Source organism: Siphateles boraxobius, unplaced genomic scaffold (genome assembly GCF_051911475.1).
Source record: "Siphateles boraxobius isolate OS27281-9 unplaced genomic scaffold, OSU_SipBor_1 55, whole genome shotgun sequence".
In the NCBI taxonomy this organism is placed as follows: domain Eukaryota; kingdom Metazoa; phylum Chordata; class Actinopteri; order Cypriniformes; family Leuciscidae; genus Siphateles; species Siphateles boraxobius.
In genome coordinates, this window is record NW_027509181.1 from 5,927,020 (window position 1) to 5,951,890 (window position 24,871).

General features: G+C 34.5%; 2 protein-coding genes across 4 annotated transcripts in view; both read right to left on the reverse strand.

The window, feature by feature from the left end:
- Positions 1-24,871, reverse strand: part of vps35l (VPS35 endosomal protein sorting factor like) — a 322,653-nt gene that overhangs the window by 41,542 nt on the left and 256,240 nt on the right. The window lies entirely within an intron of this gene.
- Positions 1-24,871, reverse strand: part of raraa (retinoic acid receptor, alpha a) — a 241,090-nt gene that overhangs the window by 9,715 nt on the left and 206,504 nt on the right. For all 3 annotated transcript variants that reach the window (XM_077205970.1, XM_077205972.1, XM_077205971.1), the window contains 2 exons: positions 6,930-7,078; positions 4,325-4,466 (listed from right to left, as the gene is read on the reverse strand). In XM_077205970.1, the coding sequence (XP_077062085.1) occupies positions 4,325-4,466; positions 6,930-7,078 (291 nt within the window). The remainder of the gene's footprint in view (positions 1-4,324; positions 4,467-6,929; positions 7,079-24,871) is intronic.

Consider the following 24,871-nt stretch of genomic DNA (forward strand, 5'->3'; position numbering starts at 1 on the left):
AATTGACATTACCACAATTCCCTGCGTGACACTTCACAATTGATGTATTTTTGTTGAAATAACTGTTTCTTCATAGTTTTTCTTATAGTTTTTTTCTAATCAGTTATGCACATTAGGGTTTTATGTTACATTTAATGTTGTTTAATGTTTATTGCATTTTTAAAATGTCATGTGTGTTACAATGATGGTGTTTAATATTTGTGTGAATGATTCTATAGCTTCTATATATTACTATTAACTTGCTTGTGGAAAAGCTGCTTGTGATGAGCTTTGATTCATCATTTGAGTCTAATCACCACTATGATTTTAGGTTGTCAGTGTATTACAATGGTACAAAAAAGATATTAGTACTTCAATAGGTCGGTAAATTAACATTTTATCAGATAATGAAATACGTTTTTTTTCCTGTAAATTTAAGTTAAGTCTGTAAAACCGAAAATGTTGCTACCATACTTTTTTATGGTAGATTTCTGGCAACCACAGCTGCCGTTTTTTTACCGTAAATTTAACAGATTTTTTCTACAGTGTAAAATTTGTAACAACATGGAATCATGATTCAAATCAAAATGTATGGTATGATTCTTTATCATTTTCAAAATATGCTGAAGTATGATTTCAGCGATGCAGAAAATGTGGATAACAGTATAGTGTCTGTAAATATTATACCACAAAAAGACCGATTTAAAAATACAAAGTCTGGTTGTTCTGCGTGTCTGTGCGAATGAGCGGTAGATTTTCATCTACAACACATTCTAAAGCATGATTGACGATTAAGTATTCCTACTTAAAACATTAAAACATACTTTTAGAGAAAAATTAAATGAACGAAAATGCACATTCACTCCCTGACAGTAGGTGGCGCTTACTGAGGGGATCCTGGTACACAAAGCAGAAGAAATAAAGGAAGCAGAGATGCATCAATATAATTATTTTCAAATAGCAATTTAACCAAAATCCAATCCTATTCAGATTTTTGTATTCCAATTAGAGCTGAAACGTCTCGTTCACATAACTGATGATTATGATGACGTAAATATGATAATTTGCACTAGAGAACTATGCCACATCAGATATTATGAGAGCCACACTGAACCATATAAATCGCAATAAATGTTAATCATAAGGGGGCTCGTAACACCACAGGGTGGTGATGGCGCAGTGGATAAGACACATATGGCAAGCCGTTTTAACTTTTATTCATTTCCAGGATATGAATTCTTGATATCAACAATTCAATTTTTGATATCAACAATTCAATTTTTGATATCAACAATTACATTTTTGATATCAACAATTTAATTATTGATATCAACAATTTAATTCTAGATATCAACAATTAGATTCTTGATATCAACAATTGAATTCTTGATATCTGTAATTGTATTTTCACTAGTGAAATGTCACCATAGGCTGCCATTCAAAATTAATTGTTGATATCAACAATTAGATTCTTGATATCAACAATTGATTTCTTACTAGTAGAAATATAATTTTTCATATCAAAAATTACATTGCTACTAGTAAGAATGTGAATTCCTGATATCAATAATTCAATTGTCACTAGTTGAAATGTCTATTCTTGATATCAACAATTTAATTGCTACTAGTAAAAACTTTCAATGTTGATATCTGAAAATGTATTTCTGATATCAATATTATTTCAGATATCTAAAATGGCTCTCTTACTAGTAACAATCACATTCATGATATCAGAAATTAACATAGTCACTAGTGAAAATGGAATTATTGATATCAAAAATGAACATTGTTACTAGTAGCAATTCAATTGTTGATATCAAGAATAGACATTTCAACTAGTGACAATTGAATTCTTGATATCAAAAATAAAGGTGTTTACTAGTAAGAATTGTATTTCTGATATGTGAAATTGGAATTGCAACTAGTAAGAAATCAATTATTGATATCAACAATTGATTTTGAATGGCAGCCTATGGTGACATTTCACTAGTGAAAATACAATTACAGATATCAAGAATTATAGTTTTTACTAGTTGAAATACAATTCTTGATATCTAGAATGAGCATTTTAATTAGTAAAAATGTGATTGTTGATATCAAGAATTAGCATTGTTACTAGTGGAAATGTAATTTCTGATATCAAAAATTGCCATTGTTACTAGTATAAATCTAATTCCTGATATCAATTACTATAATTTTAACTAGTTAAAATTGAATTGTTGATATCAAGAATTCATATCCTGGAAATGAATAAAAGTTAAAACGGCTTGCCATAGACACATGCCTTTGGTGTGAGAGACCGGGTTCGAATCCACTGTGAGACACCAATGTGTCCCTGAGCAAGACACCTAACCCCTTGTTGCTCCAGAGGAGCAACCTCTGACATACATAGCAATTGTAAGTCGCTTTGGATAAAAGTGTCAGCTAAATGAATAAATGTAAATGTAAGTATTTACTAATAATTTGAAAATAGTTAATTAATAGTTAATAAACTGTAGGCAATACATCAATAGACTATATACACATAGTGGGTTCTACTGTCACTGTTAGATAATGCTTTGTTAAAAACATATTAACTGTAAATAGTTATTACTATTAATTAATTATTATAAAGTGTTAACAAAATGTTTATGGCTCCACATTTACATGACAAACATTTGTCTTGGCGTGAACAGGCCTCAACGCACACATATATCTGTTTCAGGGTGTGTGTGAGTGTGTTGCATGAGGTTCTTGACAGGAATAATTTAAGAGGAGAAAATTAAAGCGCTGGCATATCGTCCATCACAAAGATGAAATTCAATGAAAGGATAAAAATGTCAATGTTTCCTCCCTCCGCTCCCGCTCTCTCCACTCCTCCTTTTTCACAATCTCTACTCCCCTCAGCAGCAGCAGCAAATGAGTTGTGAGTCTAAAGCATTTGGAGGAGAGCGAACACAGCATGCTGTTCTGAAAATCAATGCGTGTGTGCGTGTTTTATTACAGATGTTTTGAGCGTTCAAATGTATGCAGGAAGTGAAGTGTGAAAGTGTCGCTGTGCATCATTTTCTAAATGTACTGTGAGTCAAGAGGTGTGAATTCATAAGAACCCACTTTAATGAAACAAGTGTGGGTTGTCATTGTGACTGATTTAATGGGTCATCTGCACCCTCGCCATGATGCCTGCTAGAGGCCCATGTGGTGGATCTGTCAGACTGGCCCATGACATTAACCTCGACATGCACATGATCTCTGAAAGAATTCCATGAAACCTGTCAAAAACAAATATCTGTCACTGACTCATGAAGTGCATGAAGTCTGTTTTAGGATCATCAAGATGTTTTGCATGATTGTAATGTCTCATTACTGTAATGCAGAAAAATAAATAATAAAATAAAAAATTGCCGCAATGTCTATTTGTGTACTATTGTTTTTGATTTTTTTTCTCAATATATAATAGAATCAACAGTGATCGCATTCACTCGAAATATTAAAAACTTGCGTATCCAGTAAAATAATGTATTAAATCTAATTGTGAAATCAGGTTGAAATGTTCTCTCCTTTTAAAACACTAGTATATATAACCGGTGTCTTGGTGCTCCGTATGGTCAATACACCCCTGTTCTATGAATTTTTATTAGCCAATATTGCCTTTCCATTTCCTTTATTTTTTTGCAGCAAAATTATGGAAATGCAGAGTTTTCTTGATTTTGTGTTATATTCTGTGATTGCAGAATTGATAGAAATGACATGAGAATTTTGGGGAAACCTGTAAAAAAATAAAGTCATAAATTTATGTAATATATAATTTCAAGTGATGTCAAATTATTAAGATCTTGAATTGAATGAATGAAATATTTATAGCACAGTCAAATTGACTAATTTGAGTGAAATTAACTAAATTAGCTAAATTGTTAATTACAAAATTAAGTAAATATTAACAAACTTTAATTTAATTTAATTATTTATTTTGCTTTTGCGGTTAAATGAGAGCCAGATATGGATATACACACACCCAATGATCAGATATGACATGGTATTGGATTGTTCCTCTCCCTAAATAAAAACACACCATTTGTGTCTCTTTCTGCAGTGGAGACTCATGTCCACTTGATGGTGAGAGTTTGTTGGATCTGTCCGGACGATTTCTGAACAAACACACTGATTTGACACATTCACAACTTTTGCCGCAAACCTGTGAGAGTGTGTATTTTCACACCTCTTCCAATTAACTTCTCAATTCTGACAGCGCCTAGCAGAGGCGTGTGCAGTATAGCCAGAAGGAGGCGTGATTATGATTATGTGTGTGTGTATTTTGGCAAGAGTACTTCAGCTGTGGAGGGAGCATTTGTGATGCATCACTCACATTCTTTGGACATCCCCACTTCCAGGCACTTCTGCAGCCGGCAGTATTGACAGCGGTTGCGGGTGACTTTGTTGATGATGCAGTTCTTCTCTCTGTGGCACGTGTAGACCATGTTCTTCTGAATACTTCGCCTGAAGAAACCCTAAACACAAACAACACAATGAAACTCCAGTCATGTGTCAAAACAAATAGATTTTTACTTCCACATGGTGCTTCCTAGTTCAAAACCCAGCGACAATAAAGTAAGGTGTTGTTGGTGCATGTAAGGACATTGAACGTGGTTGCTAAAGTGTTCTGAGTGGTGATTGATTGGTTTTTAGGATGTTGCTTGATGACCAAAATCAAAAAGTCAAAAAATCCAACCCTTATGTCTCTAAACTCCTTCAGTTGATTGGAATTGTTGCCCTTTTTATTCAATTTCAGGCCAATTCTACAGAAATTAAGATATTTGAATGAATTATGAGATATTTCTGTAGCTCTGTTGAAAGTCTGTTCCAACAACACTTTTTAAGTGTCAAAAAGTTCATAAAGAGTTTGTACAAGTAATCCATATACTTCAAGCGGTCTAGTCTCCTGAAAAAACACGATTGCTTTATATTCACAGGTTTTTATTCACATCTAAACATTGATCAACACAACAAACACAGTCAACGGAAGCTCAAACGTGCTTGGTTTGAAATCCATTTCTGGGTAAACTATCCTAGAGTATACTTCAGGTTTGACACTTAGCGTAAGCCACAACCGAACTCATAGGCCTGCAAAGTAGACTCTATTTGATGGTGTGCAGGAACAAAGGTGCTCGATATGCACAGCATTTCATCCTTGTTCAGTGTCTGAACTATTTCTTTCCTGTCTCTTGAAACTTGCCGTGTAGCTATCTAGTGTCTTTACCACATAAAAAAGTTGAAATTATGAGTAGCTTGAAAAAGAAGTAGTTAGCCACACATCAAGTTACTAACAAGTTAATGTAGAAGTTGCTACCTAAGTTTCGGTCCTACTTTATTTCGGGAGTCTTTGACTACTTGATAATTGGGTCAAAAAATGTATTGTTAGGTACAGTATATGTATTGTGTTCATGTTGTATTTCAAAACACTTTTGCTGCTATTGAGGTGGGATACAGGTAAGGCTAGTTAAAGTCCCCCTGTGGTTTAAATCAAGCTTTTAATGTTTATTATAATTCTATGTGGTGTTTTTAATATGCTTTAAGACAAACCGTGTGCAAATGTATAAGTTAAAACAATTGCTGAATATTTTCTCCTTAAAACTGCCTTGAACTAAAGACAGTCTCAAAAACGCGGTTTGAAATCGCTGGTGTTTCTGACGACACAATCTACCTAATAAGCAATCATGTCAACGTGTGATCATCAACAAGTGGATCTCTGAGCTGGTGCGAGTGAGTGGAGGCGGGGCTCATTTGCATATTTATACAACCGCGAATACTAAATGAGGCGGGGTGTAGAGCTACATTAAAGCTATTTTAAGGCATGACGAATTTTTTTTTTTCATGGAAAATACAAAGTGATCAAAGATGAGTTTTAAGGGATAAAACTATGACTACAGAGGGACTTAAAAGATACTTAATATAAAGGGGGAGTTTAAAGATACTTAATAAAAAGTGGGTCCCAAGTTTCCAAAAAACAATAAATGGCTAACTTCACTAAAGCTAATGAAGGGAGTTATATATTCTCAAATCTAGAACTGTACAATCATATTTTAAAAAATGTTCAAATCACAGCGTTTTTCAGTTGAGCCGCTTTGCTTGCTATAATACAGAATATCGGGGGAAGTGTTACTAGTATCTCATTTCACAGATAGTTTGTTTCTGTATTGTATAAAAATGTTGATTCAATGTGAAGTATTTGCTCTGGCTCTTGTTTTAATTTATCTTGTTCCTTTATTATGCTTGTTATTAGTTGTTGTCATCTGTTGACGTTGTTCAAGCAGAGTATGGCGGTTGGTCACTGTTGTATTTGTCCCGCCCCTCCTCCACTGTTATTGGAAGGCTGGGTAAAAGGTGACAGTGATGAGCGCTGCATTTTACCCAAAGATGAACATTCTTCAACTCTCGGCGACCGAGGAAAAAATGCTGAGAGCTTAGCGCTCAGCGTGAGATAGAAGCTCAGTGTCTCGTGATGCTGCTGGCGTTTTAAAAACACGGCACTCCCATTGAAAACAATAGGAAAAATTAGCTAGCATCTGGGGAAAAAGGCTTTGGTGGACACATGGCCTTAAAGTGAGATATCAAAACGAACCACACCTTTCATTGTTCTTTAAAGTGAACCATCTGATATACCATCTCATATATTGCTATAATGAATAGGATATTAGAGAAAGACATTATGGAAAAGTGCCTTTGATTATTATTACTCTATCTTGCTTGGTTGTATGGATGTGTGTGAATTACAATGTGTATTAAAAAAATCTTTGTATTTAAAAAAAAAATTAATTCAACAACTGTACTTTTCTTGGGTGGTGGAAAGGCTTACCATAAAATTATTCAGTTGTTTTATTTAGAAAACATGATTACTAAGCTAAATAAGTACTTGCTACCTTTGGATCCAGCACATGTTGTGTGGGTGAATGAGGGTTGGCCGAGTCTCTCACCTTGCAGCCCTCACAGGCACTGACGCCATAGTGGTACCCTGAAGATTTGTCCTGACACACAAAGCAGGGCTTATAGACGCGAGGAGGAGGGGGCGGAGAGGGTGGGCTCGGGACGATCTCCTCTGAACTCGTACTCTGGGTCTCAATTGCTGTGAATGAGAGACAGTTTATGGGTCAATGACTTGACATTGATATATTCATACAGACTGTGACATTAATACACTTTTTCTATGATGAGCACCATGTTCATTTCTGAATTAAAATTTATTTTAATAATTTTTGTAAAGCATAGAATCAATTTAATAAAACTTGACTCTATAGATTTTCAAAACCATATAAAACCAGAAACTCAATTTCAAAGCATGCTGAATAAAGCAAACGTTCCTATTTATCGAGGAGGAATTTCTAACCCTGATCCACAGCGCTGCAGTGTGTGATTGGGAACATTACAAGCAAGATCAAAGACGCAGACATCCTGAACCAATTCCTCTAGAGGAACTGCGCTTCTGTCAGAGACACAGATGATCTGAGCGCAATGATGATGGAACACATTTGTGCTGATGATAATTAGCCAGCCATAACACATCAAAACAAGAGATACACAGCTAAACATTGTTCAAACCACTGATGGGAGGGAGAACAGATTCTAGATGTGATTCCTGCGGTGTCAGCAGTTCCAACCACAACCATCTTTTGCATTTTTAATAGTAATAATAATACAAATAATAATAATACTAATTATTATATTAATTAATTTGTTTCTAATTGTTATTTTATCTAACAACTATTATTTTTATATTAGAGCAACAATAATAAAATAATATTAGTACTAATGATAATAATATTAATAATAATAAACAATATTTTATTAGAATTTCTATTTTTTCCTTTAAGAATTGTTATTCTTATCATTATTATAATTATATTATTATTGTCAATTTATTAATTCTATTTATCTAACATTATTATTATTATTATTATTTAGTAATAATAGTTTTATCTCGTTTTTATTTTATCTAACAATTATTATTAATATATTTTTTTCAGATTTTTTTTATTAAAAAATCTAATTAATCAACATTTTTCTTATTATTATTACCATAAAAAATTAAAATAATTGTATAAAATAATCGTGAAAATACCACAAGTAACTGCTACAGCAAAAATTCCCATAACAAATCCTTGTCTGTGTCTGACACAAACAGAATACTGTATATGAGAAAAAAATCATTAGAATGTGTTCTTTATGTCAGGAAGGAAGATTTAAAGGGCTGCTTCACAAATCGCATAATTATACAACACTAAAAATACGTATTTCACAATTGATTGTACTTACTTTTGAGTGTATGTTAAGACAGTATGCCATTACTGCAACATACTATAACATCATAAAGATGTGTCTTTATACCATCATTCATTATGTAAAAAAATGGTCTCAAACTCCTCTGTGCAAGGTTTTGTTGGCAATATCAGCCAAAAATGGATGGATGACATATTTTTTAATTGAAATCTTGCATACTATTTACCATAGGCAGTATGTGAATAAGGGTCTGGTCTCCTGGACAATAGACATGCCTTATACATTTTGTTAATGATATTATAGTGTTCTCAACAGGATACAACGTGTGCATTTCTGTTTATAGAAAAGGTGGAGAGGGTATCTGAGGAGAAAGTATGTGGTTGCTTTTCTGGCTGGTTTGGCTGCAATTTCCTTCCCGTGTGTGAGTGTGTGTGTGTGAGAGAGTGTGTGTGTCCCAGCTGTAGCAGAGGGCAACTCAACTTGTGAGCTGAAGTTAAATTTAGAACTCTTATTTACACACCACTGCTGTCGGCCCCGCCGGGCACATCACACACACAGAATGACTGCAGACGCATATCTGAAACAGCATCCATACACACACAAACACCAGCACACACACTCTCTGTCAGAGCGCATGTTCCCGCCCGTCTCTCTGTGGGCAGGAAATACTCAGAGAGACGTCCTGGAACAGACTGACGGAATGAAAGGCTGACTCAGCCGTAGACACACAGAGAATAAGAATGAGAGCAGGAAGGATTTGGAGAGAATGGAGGAGAAAATCAAACAACTGGAGTTAAAACATGTGGCTATGACAGCCAAGATAAGCACATACACAGAGCCACATCGTTGGGCAAAACATCCGGGATGAACGAAGAGCTAAAGGCATACGGTTTGTTTTGAGTGGACAAATTGAGTGTATTAAACACCCATGCATGAAAAGAGTCCACTCAAACATGAGCTGGACCAAAAGTCTATAAATGCCAGATGACCAAACTCTTGTGCTTGAATTTGGCATCAAATGGAAGATGTGATAGTCTTTTCTTTCCTTTTCTAATGTATATCCAGATGAAACTGCTTCTCGAACAAGAAAAAATAAAGGGCGGGAATTGATTGGATCATTAGATGGTTGAGGTTTGCTGCTTCTGTGATGTAATGTGATTGACAGGTTGACCCGCCCTTGTCTAGATGACATCATCAGAGAATTGATGTTGTTGCAAGAGGGATGGGAAGTTATTCTGAATAAAGAATACGAGGGCACATGAATAAAAAAATAATAATGATGTGCATGGATAAAACATTTTTAATAAATACTGCAATATTCCATAAAAAACAAGAATTGTCAATATCGATTTCATGGTGACTTTTAATTAATCCTTCCCTTAAGGTGCGGACACATTAGCGAAATTTCTGTGAATTTTTTCAGGCAAAAAAGTTGCATTGTTCATTGTTGACCAAGCAGCTTTCTATTAGGCTGTGCGGCAAATTCACGCGACCAACTCGAACATGTTACAGAAGCGAAATCTGCTAAATCTTTTTTCACCCTCACGCGAAACTCCCGGTCGTGCAGATTATTACTGATATGACTGGATTTTGAAATTTCACTGAGCAATGGTCACTGTGACCACACATTTAGGATGGGATTAGAGTGGGTGGACCAAAATTAGAATAATCATCTAGATGCTTACATTTTCTGAAACTCGCCATCACAGTGCAAAGTAGGGATGCATTTAGCTCCGATACTGACATTCTTAACCAGTAGAGATGCTCCGATCAGCATTTTTGGGGCCGATCACCGATTACCGATCACCAAAATCATGATCTGCCGATTGCCGATCACTGCCGATCACAGAATAGCAGGGGAATGGGAATCTTTTATCTATAATCTAGCAGAGTTTGCACCATTTGTCGAAATGTGTTTATTTAATTGTATTTAGAAAATGAGATGTCTTAAGGCTACTGTAGGCCAGCTTTCCCAAATAAGGCAGAGTAACATTAAATTATTCCAAACAAAGAGGGGTCAGGCAGACCAACACACATCAGATCAGCCTAACCGGAGGGGATCAAGTTACATTTAGGCATATTTGGAAATTGTAGCCTCTTAATACAGCCACTACATTTACTAATTGGCAACAAAATGTACAACTTGTTACACCAAAACTGGCTACTGATAAAAGGACAAAACTATGGCAAGTTTTTTTCTGTTATTATTATGAACGTCTGATGTAGTTGGGCAGAATGCTCTTTTATGAAGTTACTTCATTAAAGGACATATTTAATGAGATTATGCATGAAAAGGTTTTGGATTCTTTATCATATGTTCATTTAAAAATATATATTGTATACAATTACTTCTTGTTTTGTTTTGTTTTATTGTATTTATATGATATTTGTATTTTTACAATTGAATTTTTGCCATGAAAATAGCTTTGAATGCTGACATGGCATTAAATAAAATAATCTGAATCTGAATCTGATGTAGTTGAGGAACCAACTACGTCAGATCAAAAAAAATAAAATACCACCACCACTTTTGAAACATCTCGCGGCACGAATGTACCAATACAAATAAATAAAAACATCTCCAGTTAACTCAGAGCATTAATTTTGTTCAGTAGTTAAATAAGAGGCGATCTAGCGCTGAAATGTTTTTTTTTTATCAAGTGATCAAAGTGCTCGTTGTCGCAGCGATCAGTGGCGCAGATACCGCGTTCTGTTGTGGCTCGCGCGGTGCACGGTCTTCACTCGGACGCGCGCTTCAATCCGTTGGGAGACTCCCTATTCGTTCCGGTGAAGGAGAACTCATGTTGCCACTGCCAAGCTCCACTCTGCTGTTGTGTGCCCGTGCGCCACGATGCAGGTGCGAAAAAGTCAGGCGAGTAATTTAAGTCACGTGATCGGCTTTTTTGATCGCCGATCAATCTATTTTTAGCCAATATCGGCCGATCATGATCGGCGTCCGATCAATCGGAGCATCCCTATTTACCAGATCAGGTATCAGTCAGACCGATCCAAATCCAGTATGGTGCGTACTATTCTGTTATTGTTAAGCCCCACAAAAGGCCTAAAAACATTATAAATCACCATTAAGTTGTTGTGCACTACATTCCAAGTCTTCTGAAGCTATTTAATAGCTTAATGTGACGTACAGATAAATATATAAGTTGTTAAATCAAAGTTGTTAAAGGCTGTCTGTCATTTTCCATTCACCATTCAAACAGCGCCTTACGACAGTCAGCACGGTAAAACGCACTTCAAGATCATTCAATATTCCCATTATTATCCGTGATTTGTAGATAAAGGTCTGTGGTTTTGCATAAGAGGACTTTATCATGCTGGAGTATATTGCTGTTTTTAAATCATGTGACTTGCTACCGGACGTCTGTTAAATCATAAAACTGGTGTAGAGAGAACTATGAATTGTTTAAAATTGTTAAAAGAAAACGCTCAGTAAACTGTTGCATAGATATAACACGCTACACATCAATATCTACAGTATTCCCCGTAATGCGCACACATCTCTTCCCAACGCTCTTGCTGCTGAATTATCCAAAAAAAGACGATATCCACAACAGTCTAAAAAAAAAAAGAAGTCAAGAAATCAATTCTAAGAAGTTCGTAAGAATGTTCTTAAGTGCAATTTTTTTTAATTCCTAAGTGAAATTCTTAAGTGATTCTCAAACATTTTCTTCAACATACCTTCTGATGTTCATTCATTTTATTTCATGCTATAACTAGTATTAAATTGAAAGAGATGACAGGATCGCTTGAACTGAATTGGTTATAGCAATGTCGTACCACATTAAAGACTGTTAAAACAACATTGTTTGATTGTGTTATGAAATTGAAATTTTTTTCTTAAGAAGAACATGACAGGTTTGGGTGCTATCTGATTGTATGACGGTTCATGCTGAAGACTCGCTGATCAACGATTGCTCTTCCAGCAGATTATGGTAATAATATTAATATGCGAACACACTATTTTGATTCCGACTGGCTTGACAGGAGTTCAGCACTTGCAGTTACATGTTTTATGTGTATTTTAAATAGATATTTTGTGTGGAATGATGCAGAAAATTATGTTAAATCATAAAAATATAAACTAGAGTTGCAGCTGAATTTTGTATTTAGTAAAACGTCTTATTGATGTCACTTCAGAATACTCATGCACAGTAATATCTATTACATGTAGCTACTGTTATCTTAGTTCTTAATTTAAACAACCTTCTTTCTTTAATTTAAACAATAACAATCTTATCCTAACTTTAAGAGGTTATTTACAATGGTTTTATAATGGTTTTGTCAGGGAGTCAGTTTTTTTTCTTTAGAACAATATTAAGAAAAAAGATAAGAACATTCTTATGAAAACCGCTGTCCTGCTCAGTTGCAAATGTTTTCCTCAGCAAAAAGCCCATTATTACACATGAGGTTTTTCTGTTTTTCAGTTAAACTGTGACTAATGACTAATAACATAGGACAGCAGATATCAACTTTTCCCATGCCGTCACAACCTTCTGCTCCAGTTTACAGGTAGTCCTGCCCGAACTCATGCATTGGCCAAGTCAAATGTTGATATGTTGGTCACTCAAGCAAACAGAACAATGTTTTGATAGCATTACAGAGACAGTTTTTCACTTTTCAGAGTGTCAAACCTATGAATGGCCAGCAACATATTTTAGAACACGATAATGACTGGCATTCCTTTATGGGGGTGTTGAAAATGTAAAATACTTGAATTATGAAGTGAATACAGAACAATGTGTAAAAATGGGTGACACTTTATTTTGATGGTCACTTTTTTTAACATTCTGTTGACTATAAGTAACTTTGCAACTACATGTCAATAAACTCTCATTAGAGTGTTAGTAGACTGTCTGCTTAATATCTGAACTCTTTATTGTCTTGGTCCTCCAACAGACATTCTACTGACTAAGTAACTTTGCAATTACATGTCAACCTAATCTAACCCTAACAGTACGTGTGCGAAGGTGCAACGTTACTTTTAGTCAACAGAATGCATTAAAGGGACCATCAAAATGAATTTAGGTTAAAAAAATTAGATTAAATAGCTAGAATCATTTGCATTCACGCGTTTGTGTATAGTAAATTTTGGACCATATAGTTGTCTATGCACAATAAACTGGGATAGGAGAAAGTATTTTAACACTGAAAACAACACATACACATACAGACAATGTCAAATTCAGTCTTACACTTAATAGCAGCAGCACAATTACATTTTTAAACTTAAAGTCTTGCTCCCCAAATTCACCAAATTTAGTTTGTGAAGTAGGAAATCACTGTAGGATATGATATGATTTGGCATAAAAAAAATTAAAAAAAATAAAAAAAAACACACAACAGGTAAAGCTAGAATACATAGGACATGATTTTGGTGTTCCCCTTTGCGTTGTGTTGTATACCCCAATTTGGTGCCACTGCATAATAGTGTGGACACTACAAAGAGGACACCCACTACATCAGAGAGACAGGCAGAGAAAGACGAATGAGGTGAGACAGGGACAAATTGAACGAGATAAGTGTTGTGTGTGTGTGTGTGTGTGTGTGTGTGTGTGTGTGTGTGTGTGTGTGTGTGTGTGTGTGTGTGTGTGTGTGTGTGTGTGTTGTAGTGTTTATGTCAGTCTGTTCTCTCATTTCAACTGAAGTACACAGAACACACCACATTAGTGCTCAATAACAACCCCTCTGCTCTCTCTCTCTCTCTCTCTCTCTCCCTCCATCTCTTTCTCTTGCTCCTTGTTTTTCTCCGTATGCAAGCTTCTGAATTTTTTTTTGTGAAGCCCTTTTTAATCATCTTGTTTTTCACGCTAAACCTTTTATGCCTTGCAACTTCTGTTACTAAGAAAATCATTCAGAGATACAATCTACTCCAGGAATAATTCTTCAGACTGCTGCCATAGTGTCATACTGCTTACAGACGACCTTTCCATCCTGATGTCATAAATGCCAAATATTTAGAGATAACTAAAGTAGAGCATACATGTATTTTACGTCATCTGCTATGCTTGCAAACTCTTTTATTGAGAAACAATGCCAAGAACATCACAAACTTCCCTAAATCCAGTAATTACACCATATATTTTTTTTCAAAAGTGCTCATTTTAACAGCTTGTTAACCTATAAACAAACATAAACGATATTTTTTTCAAACTTTAAGTCTATGAAAATGCTCTGAATAACAAACTAACATCATATATACTTCTTGAGTATATACTATGTTATTGTATCCCATAATGCACTATGTTCAAATTTAGCTTTTACATAAAGTTGGGTTTAAAATGCAAAATAACCCTTTTTTATTAGTGATACACCGGAATATGTTTTTTTTCATAATAATCAATTAATTAAATGTATTTAATAATCAACACTCAAATAAAAACTACATATTTCTTTCAACAAACCTTCTGATGTTCATTCATGTTTATTTCGTGCTATAACGAGTATTAAAGTGAACGAGATGACAGGATCGCTCGAACTGAAGTGGCTACAGCAATGACATTACATTAAAGACAATACATTAATGTACAGTCTACATTAAAGACTGTAAACACAACATTGTTCAATTGTGTTATGAAACTGACAGGATTTGAAAGCTCAGACTTTGTTTCATACCAAAAGTTGCAAAGCACAATGCTTATTATGTTTATTGAATGGCAGGCATGCTAAAATATTGTTAAGTGAAGTCTTGTTCACACATAAACTGAAAACAGCATAGACTAAAAGATCTTTACTCATCAAAATAAAGCTTGATTCAAACAGAGAAAACCGGTATAACCCAGCCCCACAGCGTCCACACAGCTGGCATGTTTACCTGTTGTAGCTTATCCACGTTGTGTTCATGAAATAGACACTTTCTTAGTCAAATCCGCCATCCGGCAATTAAATGTCACCATTTTCAGTCAATGCTTTTGGCCCTTCAAAACGGTTTAGGCCGAAACAGAAAATGAATTTTCAGCCGATTCCCAAATAAAAACTAGACTCTCTCACTAGCTAAATATGATGCAAAGAAGTCTAATATATCTGGGGAAAGTTATCCGTTAACATCAGCATTCATCTAAATTGCTATAACTTGGCTTGAAGATGTAACATTTAAACATTTAAGAGTGTCATATTCCACAGTTTAATTAAAAAATCCCATAAGCATCCCAAGAGGTCTGGGCTAAGCTCTGAATACACACTGACCCTATAACGGCCCGTCTCTCTCCGTCTATCTGTCTATCTCTAGGTTCAAGCTGAGGTTACATTCCTAATGTTCTGACAACCAACAAACACTGTAACTCAACCAGTCCTTCTCTCCTCCTAGGTCTCTCTGTTCATCTTTAGGAGCCTTTAACTCCTCTTTCCTGACAGACAATATGTCTCCCTTTCTCTCTGTGCCTGCTGTAATCACCCGTTTATTCATCTATGGGTTCAGGTCTGGGTCTGGGCTTGTTTAGCTCTCATTACGAGTGGCCCAAAGGGCGCTGGGAGAGGACGGGAGGGGGTATTAATCAGATTTGGGTTGGTTAAGCCCAGCTTAAGTGTGTTAGCGGGGTAGAGACAGGCCCTATGGGAGAGCAGTCACACACACACACACACACACACACACACACACACACACACACACACACACACACACACACACACACACACACACACACACACACACACACACACACACACACACACTTATCTCACTATTAGATTATGCACTGCCTTGCAGTGACAGAGTGTTTTGAATGCGAGGACCCAAGGCATTTCTTTTTGAGCTGATCAAAATCTAACATCAACCAAGACAAACAGTTCCCAACTTGACTGGGTCAACAAGTGGTACGTCTTTTCCATTCTATTTACGACAAACCAAAACTAATTAACTACCGCCCTGAAAATCAATAGTCAAACATCACATGTACTGTAGAGAGACGCTACTTAAAATAGCAACCATGTTACTGGGTAAGAATCCGTAACTAACACAACACCAGTCAATGACATATTTCACAATAGCTTTTATAGTTGGTTATTTTGTGAAGAAACTTGGGTCACAAGTTTTGCGTTGTTTGAAATAATCATTTAGAAAAAATTGTTGTCAGTTCAGCTGTGCGATATATCAGATATTTCACAGTACATTCACAATGATTTTGCTGGTTAAGCTCTTTAGGAAACTTAAAGGCCAAATAAAATCCTTCCTTGTCTCGCTTGACAGAGATGTGTAACGATAAAAAGCTGAGGCTTTTTAGGTCAGGTGGAATCTTCGATCTCTGACCCAGTTGTTTGCTGGATTCCATGGCTGCAATACGCTGCGTTTTCCACCAACTGGCATCCCGGGGTGTCAAAATACTATTGGGTAAATTAGCAGTGGGCGGGACCACACAGACCAAAACAACAACAGACATTCCAACACAGAACGCACATTTCAAAGTAAAATAACTGGCTATAGTATTGTTTTTCAGAGAAACAAGAATGTGAATTCAGCAAGTTTCATAAATAACTGCAAAAATATTATGGTATTTTAATGCTTTATTACAGTCCATCCAAAAAGTCATTGTTTGTCTATTTTCTTGTGTTAATGTTTCATGCTGTTTCCTGTCATTGTTCCTTGTATTTATTAAATGTGATTTCACAGTTCATCTGTGTCAAGCCTCTTGAATCTGGATTATCAAGTCAAGCCAGTGCATGACAAGTACTTAAGTATTTAAACTGATTTGAACTTCAGTAGCAAAAATGGCAATAGCTGGAAATCAGTTCAAATAGTCAGCTTCAATTAAATAAATGCTCTTGATTTTAAACTCTTAGCACTTTCATAATAAGATGTTTCAGTTAAAACATAAGTAGGTAAATAATGCTGTTTATAACCATGTATTGATATATTGGTGCATATATTGGAAATACTATTCATCTTAGCCTCAATTAAGTGAAAACACTTATTCTTTTGAAATTTACATTTAAGCCATTTCAGAAAAATACATAATATTTTTATTATATTGAGTTTTTATATTGTTTATTATCCAATCCTTGTTGTAATATCAGAGTTATTTCTCAGTATGTTTAGAGCATGTGTTCATGCTGAGCGGAGGAGATTAGGAGACTCCCTGCCCACACACACCTCCTGTTTATCACACACACGTTGGGTTTCCATGTTTATGGGCACATTCCATAGACATAATGATTTTTATACTTTACAAACTACATATTATATCCCCTAGCCCTACTCCTAAACCTACCCATCACAGAAAACTTTTCTTCATTTTTGCATGAAAAAATGCATGATTTAAAACTTGTTCTCTCTCTCTCTCTCTCTCTCTCTCTCTCTCTCTCTCTCTCTCTCTCTCTCTCTCTCTCTCTCTCTCTCTCTCTCTCTCTCTCTCTCTCTCTCTCTCTCTCACACACACACACACACACACACACACACACACACACACACACACACACACACACACCTGTGTTCAGTGTTTCTAGTGTGCATATCCATATCTGTATCAACACTAGACAATGGTCTCAAAGCAACCGACTGATACTTATTTAGTGTCTGTCAAATATTGCATAAACGTTAACGCTTTAGATTACAGCCCAGAAAGTACTGCGTAATTAAGACGAATTAACAGCGTAACTTTCGGTAATTATGGTGTATAGTGTAAGTATAAGGGAACAGTATGCAAAGTTTGGGGAATAAAGGGGTAACAACCAGGAGAATAAAAAAAATATTTATACTGTAAGTATTATAGACCTAAGGGGTACTTATTATACTATTATGATACAGCAATCTTACATTTGAAAGCAATTTAGTGAGAACATACACTGCGTACCTTTTTGTAATAATGGTGTCAATACATATTGTATAGGCTTTTTAAAAATTATAGGGTACATATCTATGAATTTATACCGTTTTTATCGCAAAAGTGCAGATGTTTAAAGTTGGGCTTACATATTTCAAAGCAAATAAAGCTAATACTATTGCAATTTTCTTAAATACTGGGAAATATACTCTTCTTTCATGTAGTTACAGGATAAGTGTGTCATTGTGGGCCGCAAATTAAAGTGGTGCTTGTTACCCTCTTGTTCCATGTAGTTACAGGGTAAGTACAATAAAAATACATACACAATTTAATATCACTGACTTCGGAAAGCTTTGTTTTACACAGTACTTTCCGGGCTGTAATCTAAAGCGTTACCGCATAAACATTATCAAAACTGGACCTCCAGCCAATCAAGTACCTCAGCACACTTACAATCCTGCTCTAGCCAAAGTCATTTTGTGTGCTCATTAGCTGTCACTAAATTGTACAATAACTGTACAATAAAATCATAATTGATGTCTTAACGATGTGGAAGCTGGTACTTTTAAGAATGTAACTCACATGCCAAAAAAACAAACAAAAACACTTCTTGCACATTTTCACGGACCTCAAAATTCAATACATATGGGGGCAAAAATCAATGAGTGCATGAGTTTTTGTCTAATATTTCTATATGATATAGTTAAGCAATTTTACACAAACGAGAGTGCTGTTTTATCTGAATATCAACATGACCGAAATTCCGATATTGTTTTTATACAACAGTTCAATAAACAAAGGTAACATTGTGAATTACATTTTATACACAACATTGTAAATATTGGCCATTTTTGCATTATTTCACCAACAAAAAATGTTCCAAAGAAAGTTGCGCATCTCCGACCAACACACAGCTGTGTTTTGTTCCTTTATGAATCGGCATTTTAGAATGACAATAAATGAAATAATCAATTCATAAAGATAGTCACTTAAATTAATCAGTTGGTTGAATTAATAACTCTAAGACTTTCTACAACCTATACTGCGAGTTTTAGATTTAATCTAATTTAAGTATCATTTAAATAAAACATTTGTGGAGTCAACTGTCTATTACAGGCCTTAACCAGTCAAGATACCAAAACAAAAACACACTCAACAAAATATTGACTAATTATCGTTATTGACTTTGTGATTGTTTTTGTCAAAATCACACACACACTTACTAAATTGTATGTATATCGGCCATTGAAAAATGTCAAAATTGCTTTTATTTACAGAAAAAAAACAAGAAAACACAGCTCTGACATAAACTAGATTGTTCTGTTTTTTTTTCTACTTGCTGTCGTCAATGATTCAGATGTTTCTGTAGAAGAAAGTAGGCCAATTATGTAGCCAAAGCAAAAAGCACTCAAACCAGCCCTTTCAAACCCCTTACCTTTAATAATTTCCCATTAATTCTCCCAAAAATAGACATGTCTATTTGCTCTAAGAGCATGTGAACAAATGAGGTCTGGGGTATAGCGTATGGATTTGATAGCATAAGAACCAGGAGCATTAATTATTGCTATAGCGGACAGCTTTTCCATGAATAATGCAGTAGAAAAGGCCAGCATCATTACTTAAACATATTCAAGTGTTTTTGTAAGAAACATACAAGACGAGTTCTCCTAGAGCACATGATATCTGGACATATAATGAAATATAATGCTATAATCTGAGAGAAAGAATATGAATGTGAATGAATCTTGACATCTCCATTATGTAAAATAAAAAAGCCGGAGTGCCTGCAGAAGTTATACGGTGGGTGAGACTCACATATGCCATTCCACATTGGCTTTCAGTTTATCTGTTGTTTGGTGCTTTGGCTTCTTTTGGACATATTTCCAATTATTAGGTTACTTTAAAAGTCACTCAATATTAACTGTTTATTAAAGTTGCTCTAAGCGATGTCACACGTTTTTTATGCCAAAACATTTTTTGTCACATACAGCAAACATCTCCTCACTATCTGCGAGCTGCCTGTCCCCTGAACACACTGTAAAAAAATGCGGTCTCTGCAGACACCCCAGGCTCCATAAACGGCAACAATAACAAACTGGGCTAACCCTCACCACAAAACATAACAAACTGTTCCAGCCAATAACCGACGAGAAGGATTTAGGGGGTTAGTGCTCGGATGAGGAGGAGGGAGGGTCTAGCTAGCCTCCGTTTTGTTTGACAATACTTCGAACGTCAACAAGAAGTGCCGTCACCCGACATCGCTTAGAGCACCTTTAATCTGTTGAATGCAAGCTCTTTCACTCTCACACGACTGATATATCTATTTTTTTAACGATTAATCAGCATTGATAATTGCTTTGTGGAACTGTCGGTTGCAGTTTTCCAAACATTTCTCTGTTCTTACAAAATAAACTTTATGAAGTAGTGTGTAAAAGACACGAAAGAACAAGGTAAAATATATACATCTAAAATGTGAGTATGGTATAACATTTTAATGTGGGGGTGATTATAAGATATACAATGACATTTGAAAACAAGTTGATTTTATTTGTCCATTTTTCTTAATTTCTTGTACATTATTAATATATTTCATATGACAATAAAATATAAAGCATTTAACTTGTCTGTACTAGTGATAAAGCTTAGCTCTTTTACATTTTTTTTTTTAATAATTACTAAAATATTCTCATGCATGGCATTATTGTTAAAAAATAGTTATACATTTCAACACAGCTTTTAGTTATTGGTATCGGCAAAATCCACTATTGGCCGACTTCTAATTACACAAAACAGCTTGTGCTTGTTTGGCATATCTAATATTTCCATTAAGAAGATTAAGCCTATTTTTGACCATTAATATTTTTTTTGCATCAAAAAAATGCAAATTGTATATGCTAACATTAGTTAACTACATTAGTAGCATGAACTGACAATGAAAAATACTTATAAAACATTCATTATTTTTAGCGATTATTAATTTTGAATATTTACTAATGGATTCTTAAAATTAAAAGTTCTATCTGGCCATACTTTTTAAAGGGACTGAGCTAACAAGAATTAACAATGAATAGTTTTATATTTATTAACTAACATGACACAGGTTAATAAATGCTGTAACAAATGTACTGTATTTCTCATTGTTAATAATGTAATCCATTAACTAATGGGATCTTATTGTAAAGTGTTACCCATTATTTTTTTATTAAAAAAAATCTATATTTTTTTGATTACCATAATGATTACCATAACATGGCCGTATGTTTTTAGTATTATGCTATAATTTTAATATAGATGTTTCTTAATTTCTAACTTTTAATTAGTTTATTGCCAATGATGTTCTCATTAAGATGTCTGTTCTCATGGTTCATTGAGGACATGTGACAAAAAAATTAGGGTGAATGAAAACAGAAAGAGGCCCGCCACTCTCGAATGTCCTCAATAATTAAAGAAAAATAAGACTGACCCCCTTCACTCTGCTATGTAGCGCACATCTGTAGTTTATTTCCCATCATGCACCTGTCCCATGGGTAGAATGAATGAACATATGTAGACTATTTCAGAGGTCATGGGTTTGCTGGCAGAGTTCACCAGGGCTAATATTTTCATGTATATGTGTGTGCGCTCATGGGGATTTCTGAGGATCAGACGATCTCGTTTCCCTCTTCAGACACCAATTTCCTGTGTTTCCCGAGGTCTATGAACAGTTAAACACAGAGATCAGCTCTTCCTTTGCTGAGGGGCACCATTTCAACAGCAGCATATGGAATTCTCAACAGAGAGAAGGAACAAATCACTTCTGCTGTGATGTACTAGTATGGGGTCCCACTCGTGCAATAATCATTGGAGAAATCAATGAAACTATTACTTATGAAACGTGTGGATTTGGATAAACAGATAACAATCACCCGTCTGACACAAGCTAATCTTTCTTAATTGACACAAGCTAATCTTCAATACTTCACAGAAACACACTACAGGCACATGAACGCTTTGTGTAATCCGTTATGAACACAGATAGCACAATGATTCATATAATTATTTATTTTATTTTATCTGTATTATTGTATTAGGCTATACAATTATTTAGATAATTCATTATATATATATATATATATATATATATATATATATATATATATATATATATATATAGCGCATTATTTGCTTTTAAAAATAATTTGATAAATTCATGACATAGGCTATTTCAGTTTATTCTATAAAACCTCTTTAGTTTGAATTCATTTTTAGTACATTATGCATATTATTTTAGGCTTTGTTATCTAAAACACCCAAAACGTCAGGTGGTCCAACTGTCCGAACAAATGAACAGACTAAGAAAACTTTTTAAAATAGTGTCATATTAGTAGAAGAAATGAAAATCCAAATATTATGACATCATTTTAGGTTTGAAACCTTTCATATTAACAAATTTGAAAACTTGTTTAAACACACAGTTCATGAAAAATATGCATTACATCAGTTTTGAAAAGTTTTTTAAAAAACAGTTTATATTTCATTGTATATAATTTTGATGTCACTTGAAGCATATACTCATTTTTGCTTTTCAATTGAAAGTTTAGATAAATAATACAGCCCTTTGCACTGGGTAAACTGACCCCATAACCACACCTAACTACCTATTACATTTCATAATAAAGTCAATAGGAGATGCCTGTGTAATTCATGATGCACTTTTCACGATTGCTTCTTTTGAATGTCTAGCTTGTATTACTTGGGAAGGTCCACCTGGTCAGAAATTGACAGAGATCATATAGAAGTTTTAAAGTGCTCCTATTATGCTTTTTCAAATATTACCCTTCATGTAATATAGCTGTTTATGAATATAAAATGTCTGCAAAGTTTTAAAGATCAAAGTGCATGAAAGTTATAGTCTCCTAAAAGAAAGAATCGATTCAGAACAGCTGAAACGAGTCGTCAGCAATTCCAATCTCACTTCCTGTTAGGGCTGCACGATTTGGGTAAAATGTCATATTGCTATTATTGAGGTTAATATTGCGATTCGATATAATAAACAAATGGTTTCATGAGTCAACCAGGCTTGTGCACAATTCAGAATTGAATTGAGAATGACTCCTGAATTCCAATTCAATTCTTAAATTTGAAATGATGTCAAAAATAGGATCCAGATTTACAATTTGAGTTTGAATTAAAGGAAGCAGAATTGCAATTCAATAAAAATTCTAAGAAATTCATATAGATATTTTAAGTGAAGTGTTTAACAATGAAGATTTACAGTATACAGTATGTCAGATATAATTGCATTACATATTCTATAAATGATATTAGTTTGAACTACTTTTACAGATTACATTAACAGGAAATATTTTTCCCCTAGCAATGAATGTTAAAATCTCTAGTCACAGATGAAATAATTAAGTTTGATTTATTGTAATTGTAATTTTGTGGAAGATGATAGCACATGACTCCATTTCCCAGAATTACTTTAGTAAATCTTTAGGAAAGAAAACAATTTGAGGTGGACATTTGTATATATATATATATATATATATATATATATATATATATATATATATATATATATATATATATGAACAAAATGTATGCAGGGTTGAGGAGTGATAGTTACCTGTAATGAAATTATGTTATTGAATTACAAAATGAATGTAATTGTATTTAGTTGTATTACTGAGGTAAAATGTGTAATTTAATTAGTTAGGCTACTAATCAAATTAAAAGGAAATTGATTTACATTGATAAAGTAATCCAAATAAAGTAATCCAAGGGTAACTCATAACAGTAAGCAATTACATTTATAAAGTAACCTTCCTAACACTGAATGTATGTGAGATTCAACACATTATTTTCTACTGTGTGGAATTTCTTTGAATTGCCATGAATTTAATTCCACTTCCTATCATTCCAATTCAAATTCCAATTCAACTTTCTGTGGGGCGGAGTCAATTCAATTCAAATTCCAATTCATGAATTGAATGGAGGCCAATTCTGAAATTCTGAATTTTGCACAAGCCTGGAGTCAACTCGCTTGGTTCTCAAGGAAAATGCACACACAGATTAATAATGCTGAAATGTGTATTTCTCAAACTCAACTCAACTCAAACTAACAACAACAACTAAATGATTGATAACACTTATAATGATCAATAAGCCATTGAAGATAAGCCAAGTCTGGATAAAAATCCAGGCAGCGCACTCTTTTTTTGTCTTGTCGCGCATTAATGGTTTAAAAGTATTTGCATGAATAAGAGCGGGATCATGTAACACTAGCCAAATGATGACAAAAATTAACAGATGCTGCGTTCTAGCTTCCCGTCTGCCGGAAACTAGTTGTTTTAATCGATAAAGTTTTAAATATGGATATTTTTCTTACACGAACGCATCACTTCACTTCAGAAGACCTTTATTAACCCTCCAGAGCTGTGTGGAACACTTTAATCATGAATGCATGCGCTTTGATGGACTTCCAAAACATACAGCCATTCACTCCATGTATAAAGCTTGAAAGAGCCAGGACATTTTTTAGTATAACTCCGATTATATTGGTCATTTACACCTAGGATGGCTTCAGGGTGAGTAAAGCATGGGCTTATTTTCATTTTTGGGTGAACTATCCCTTTAAGGTACAGCCTATTTGCTATGGTACAGAGAGAGGGTGGAAAATAGTCATGAAAAAATAAATTTTGATTGCTTTTGGAGCAAGAAACCATGACTCACTTTTTATGGATGTCATGGGAAAAAATCAGATGAAAAATATGAAAATCATTACCATTTTGATACAAATTATTGTAATAGCATACTCAATTCTACATGACTAAAATACTTTTAAATGAACCAGTCACACAAAAATGTAAGGGTAAAAAGAACATGGAAAT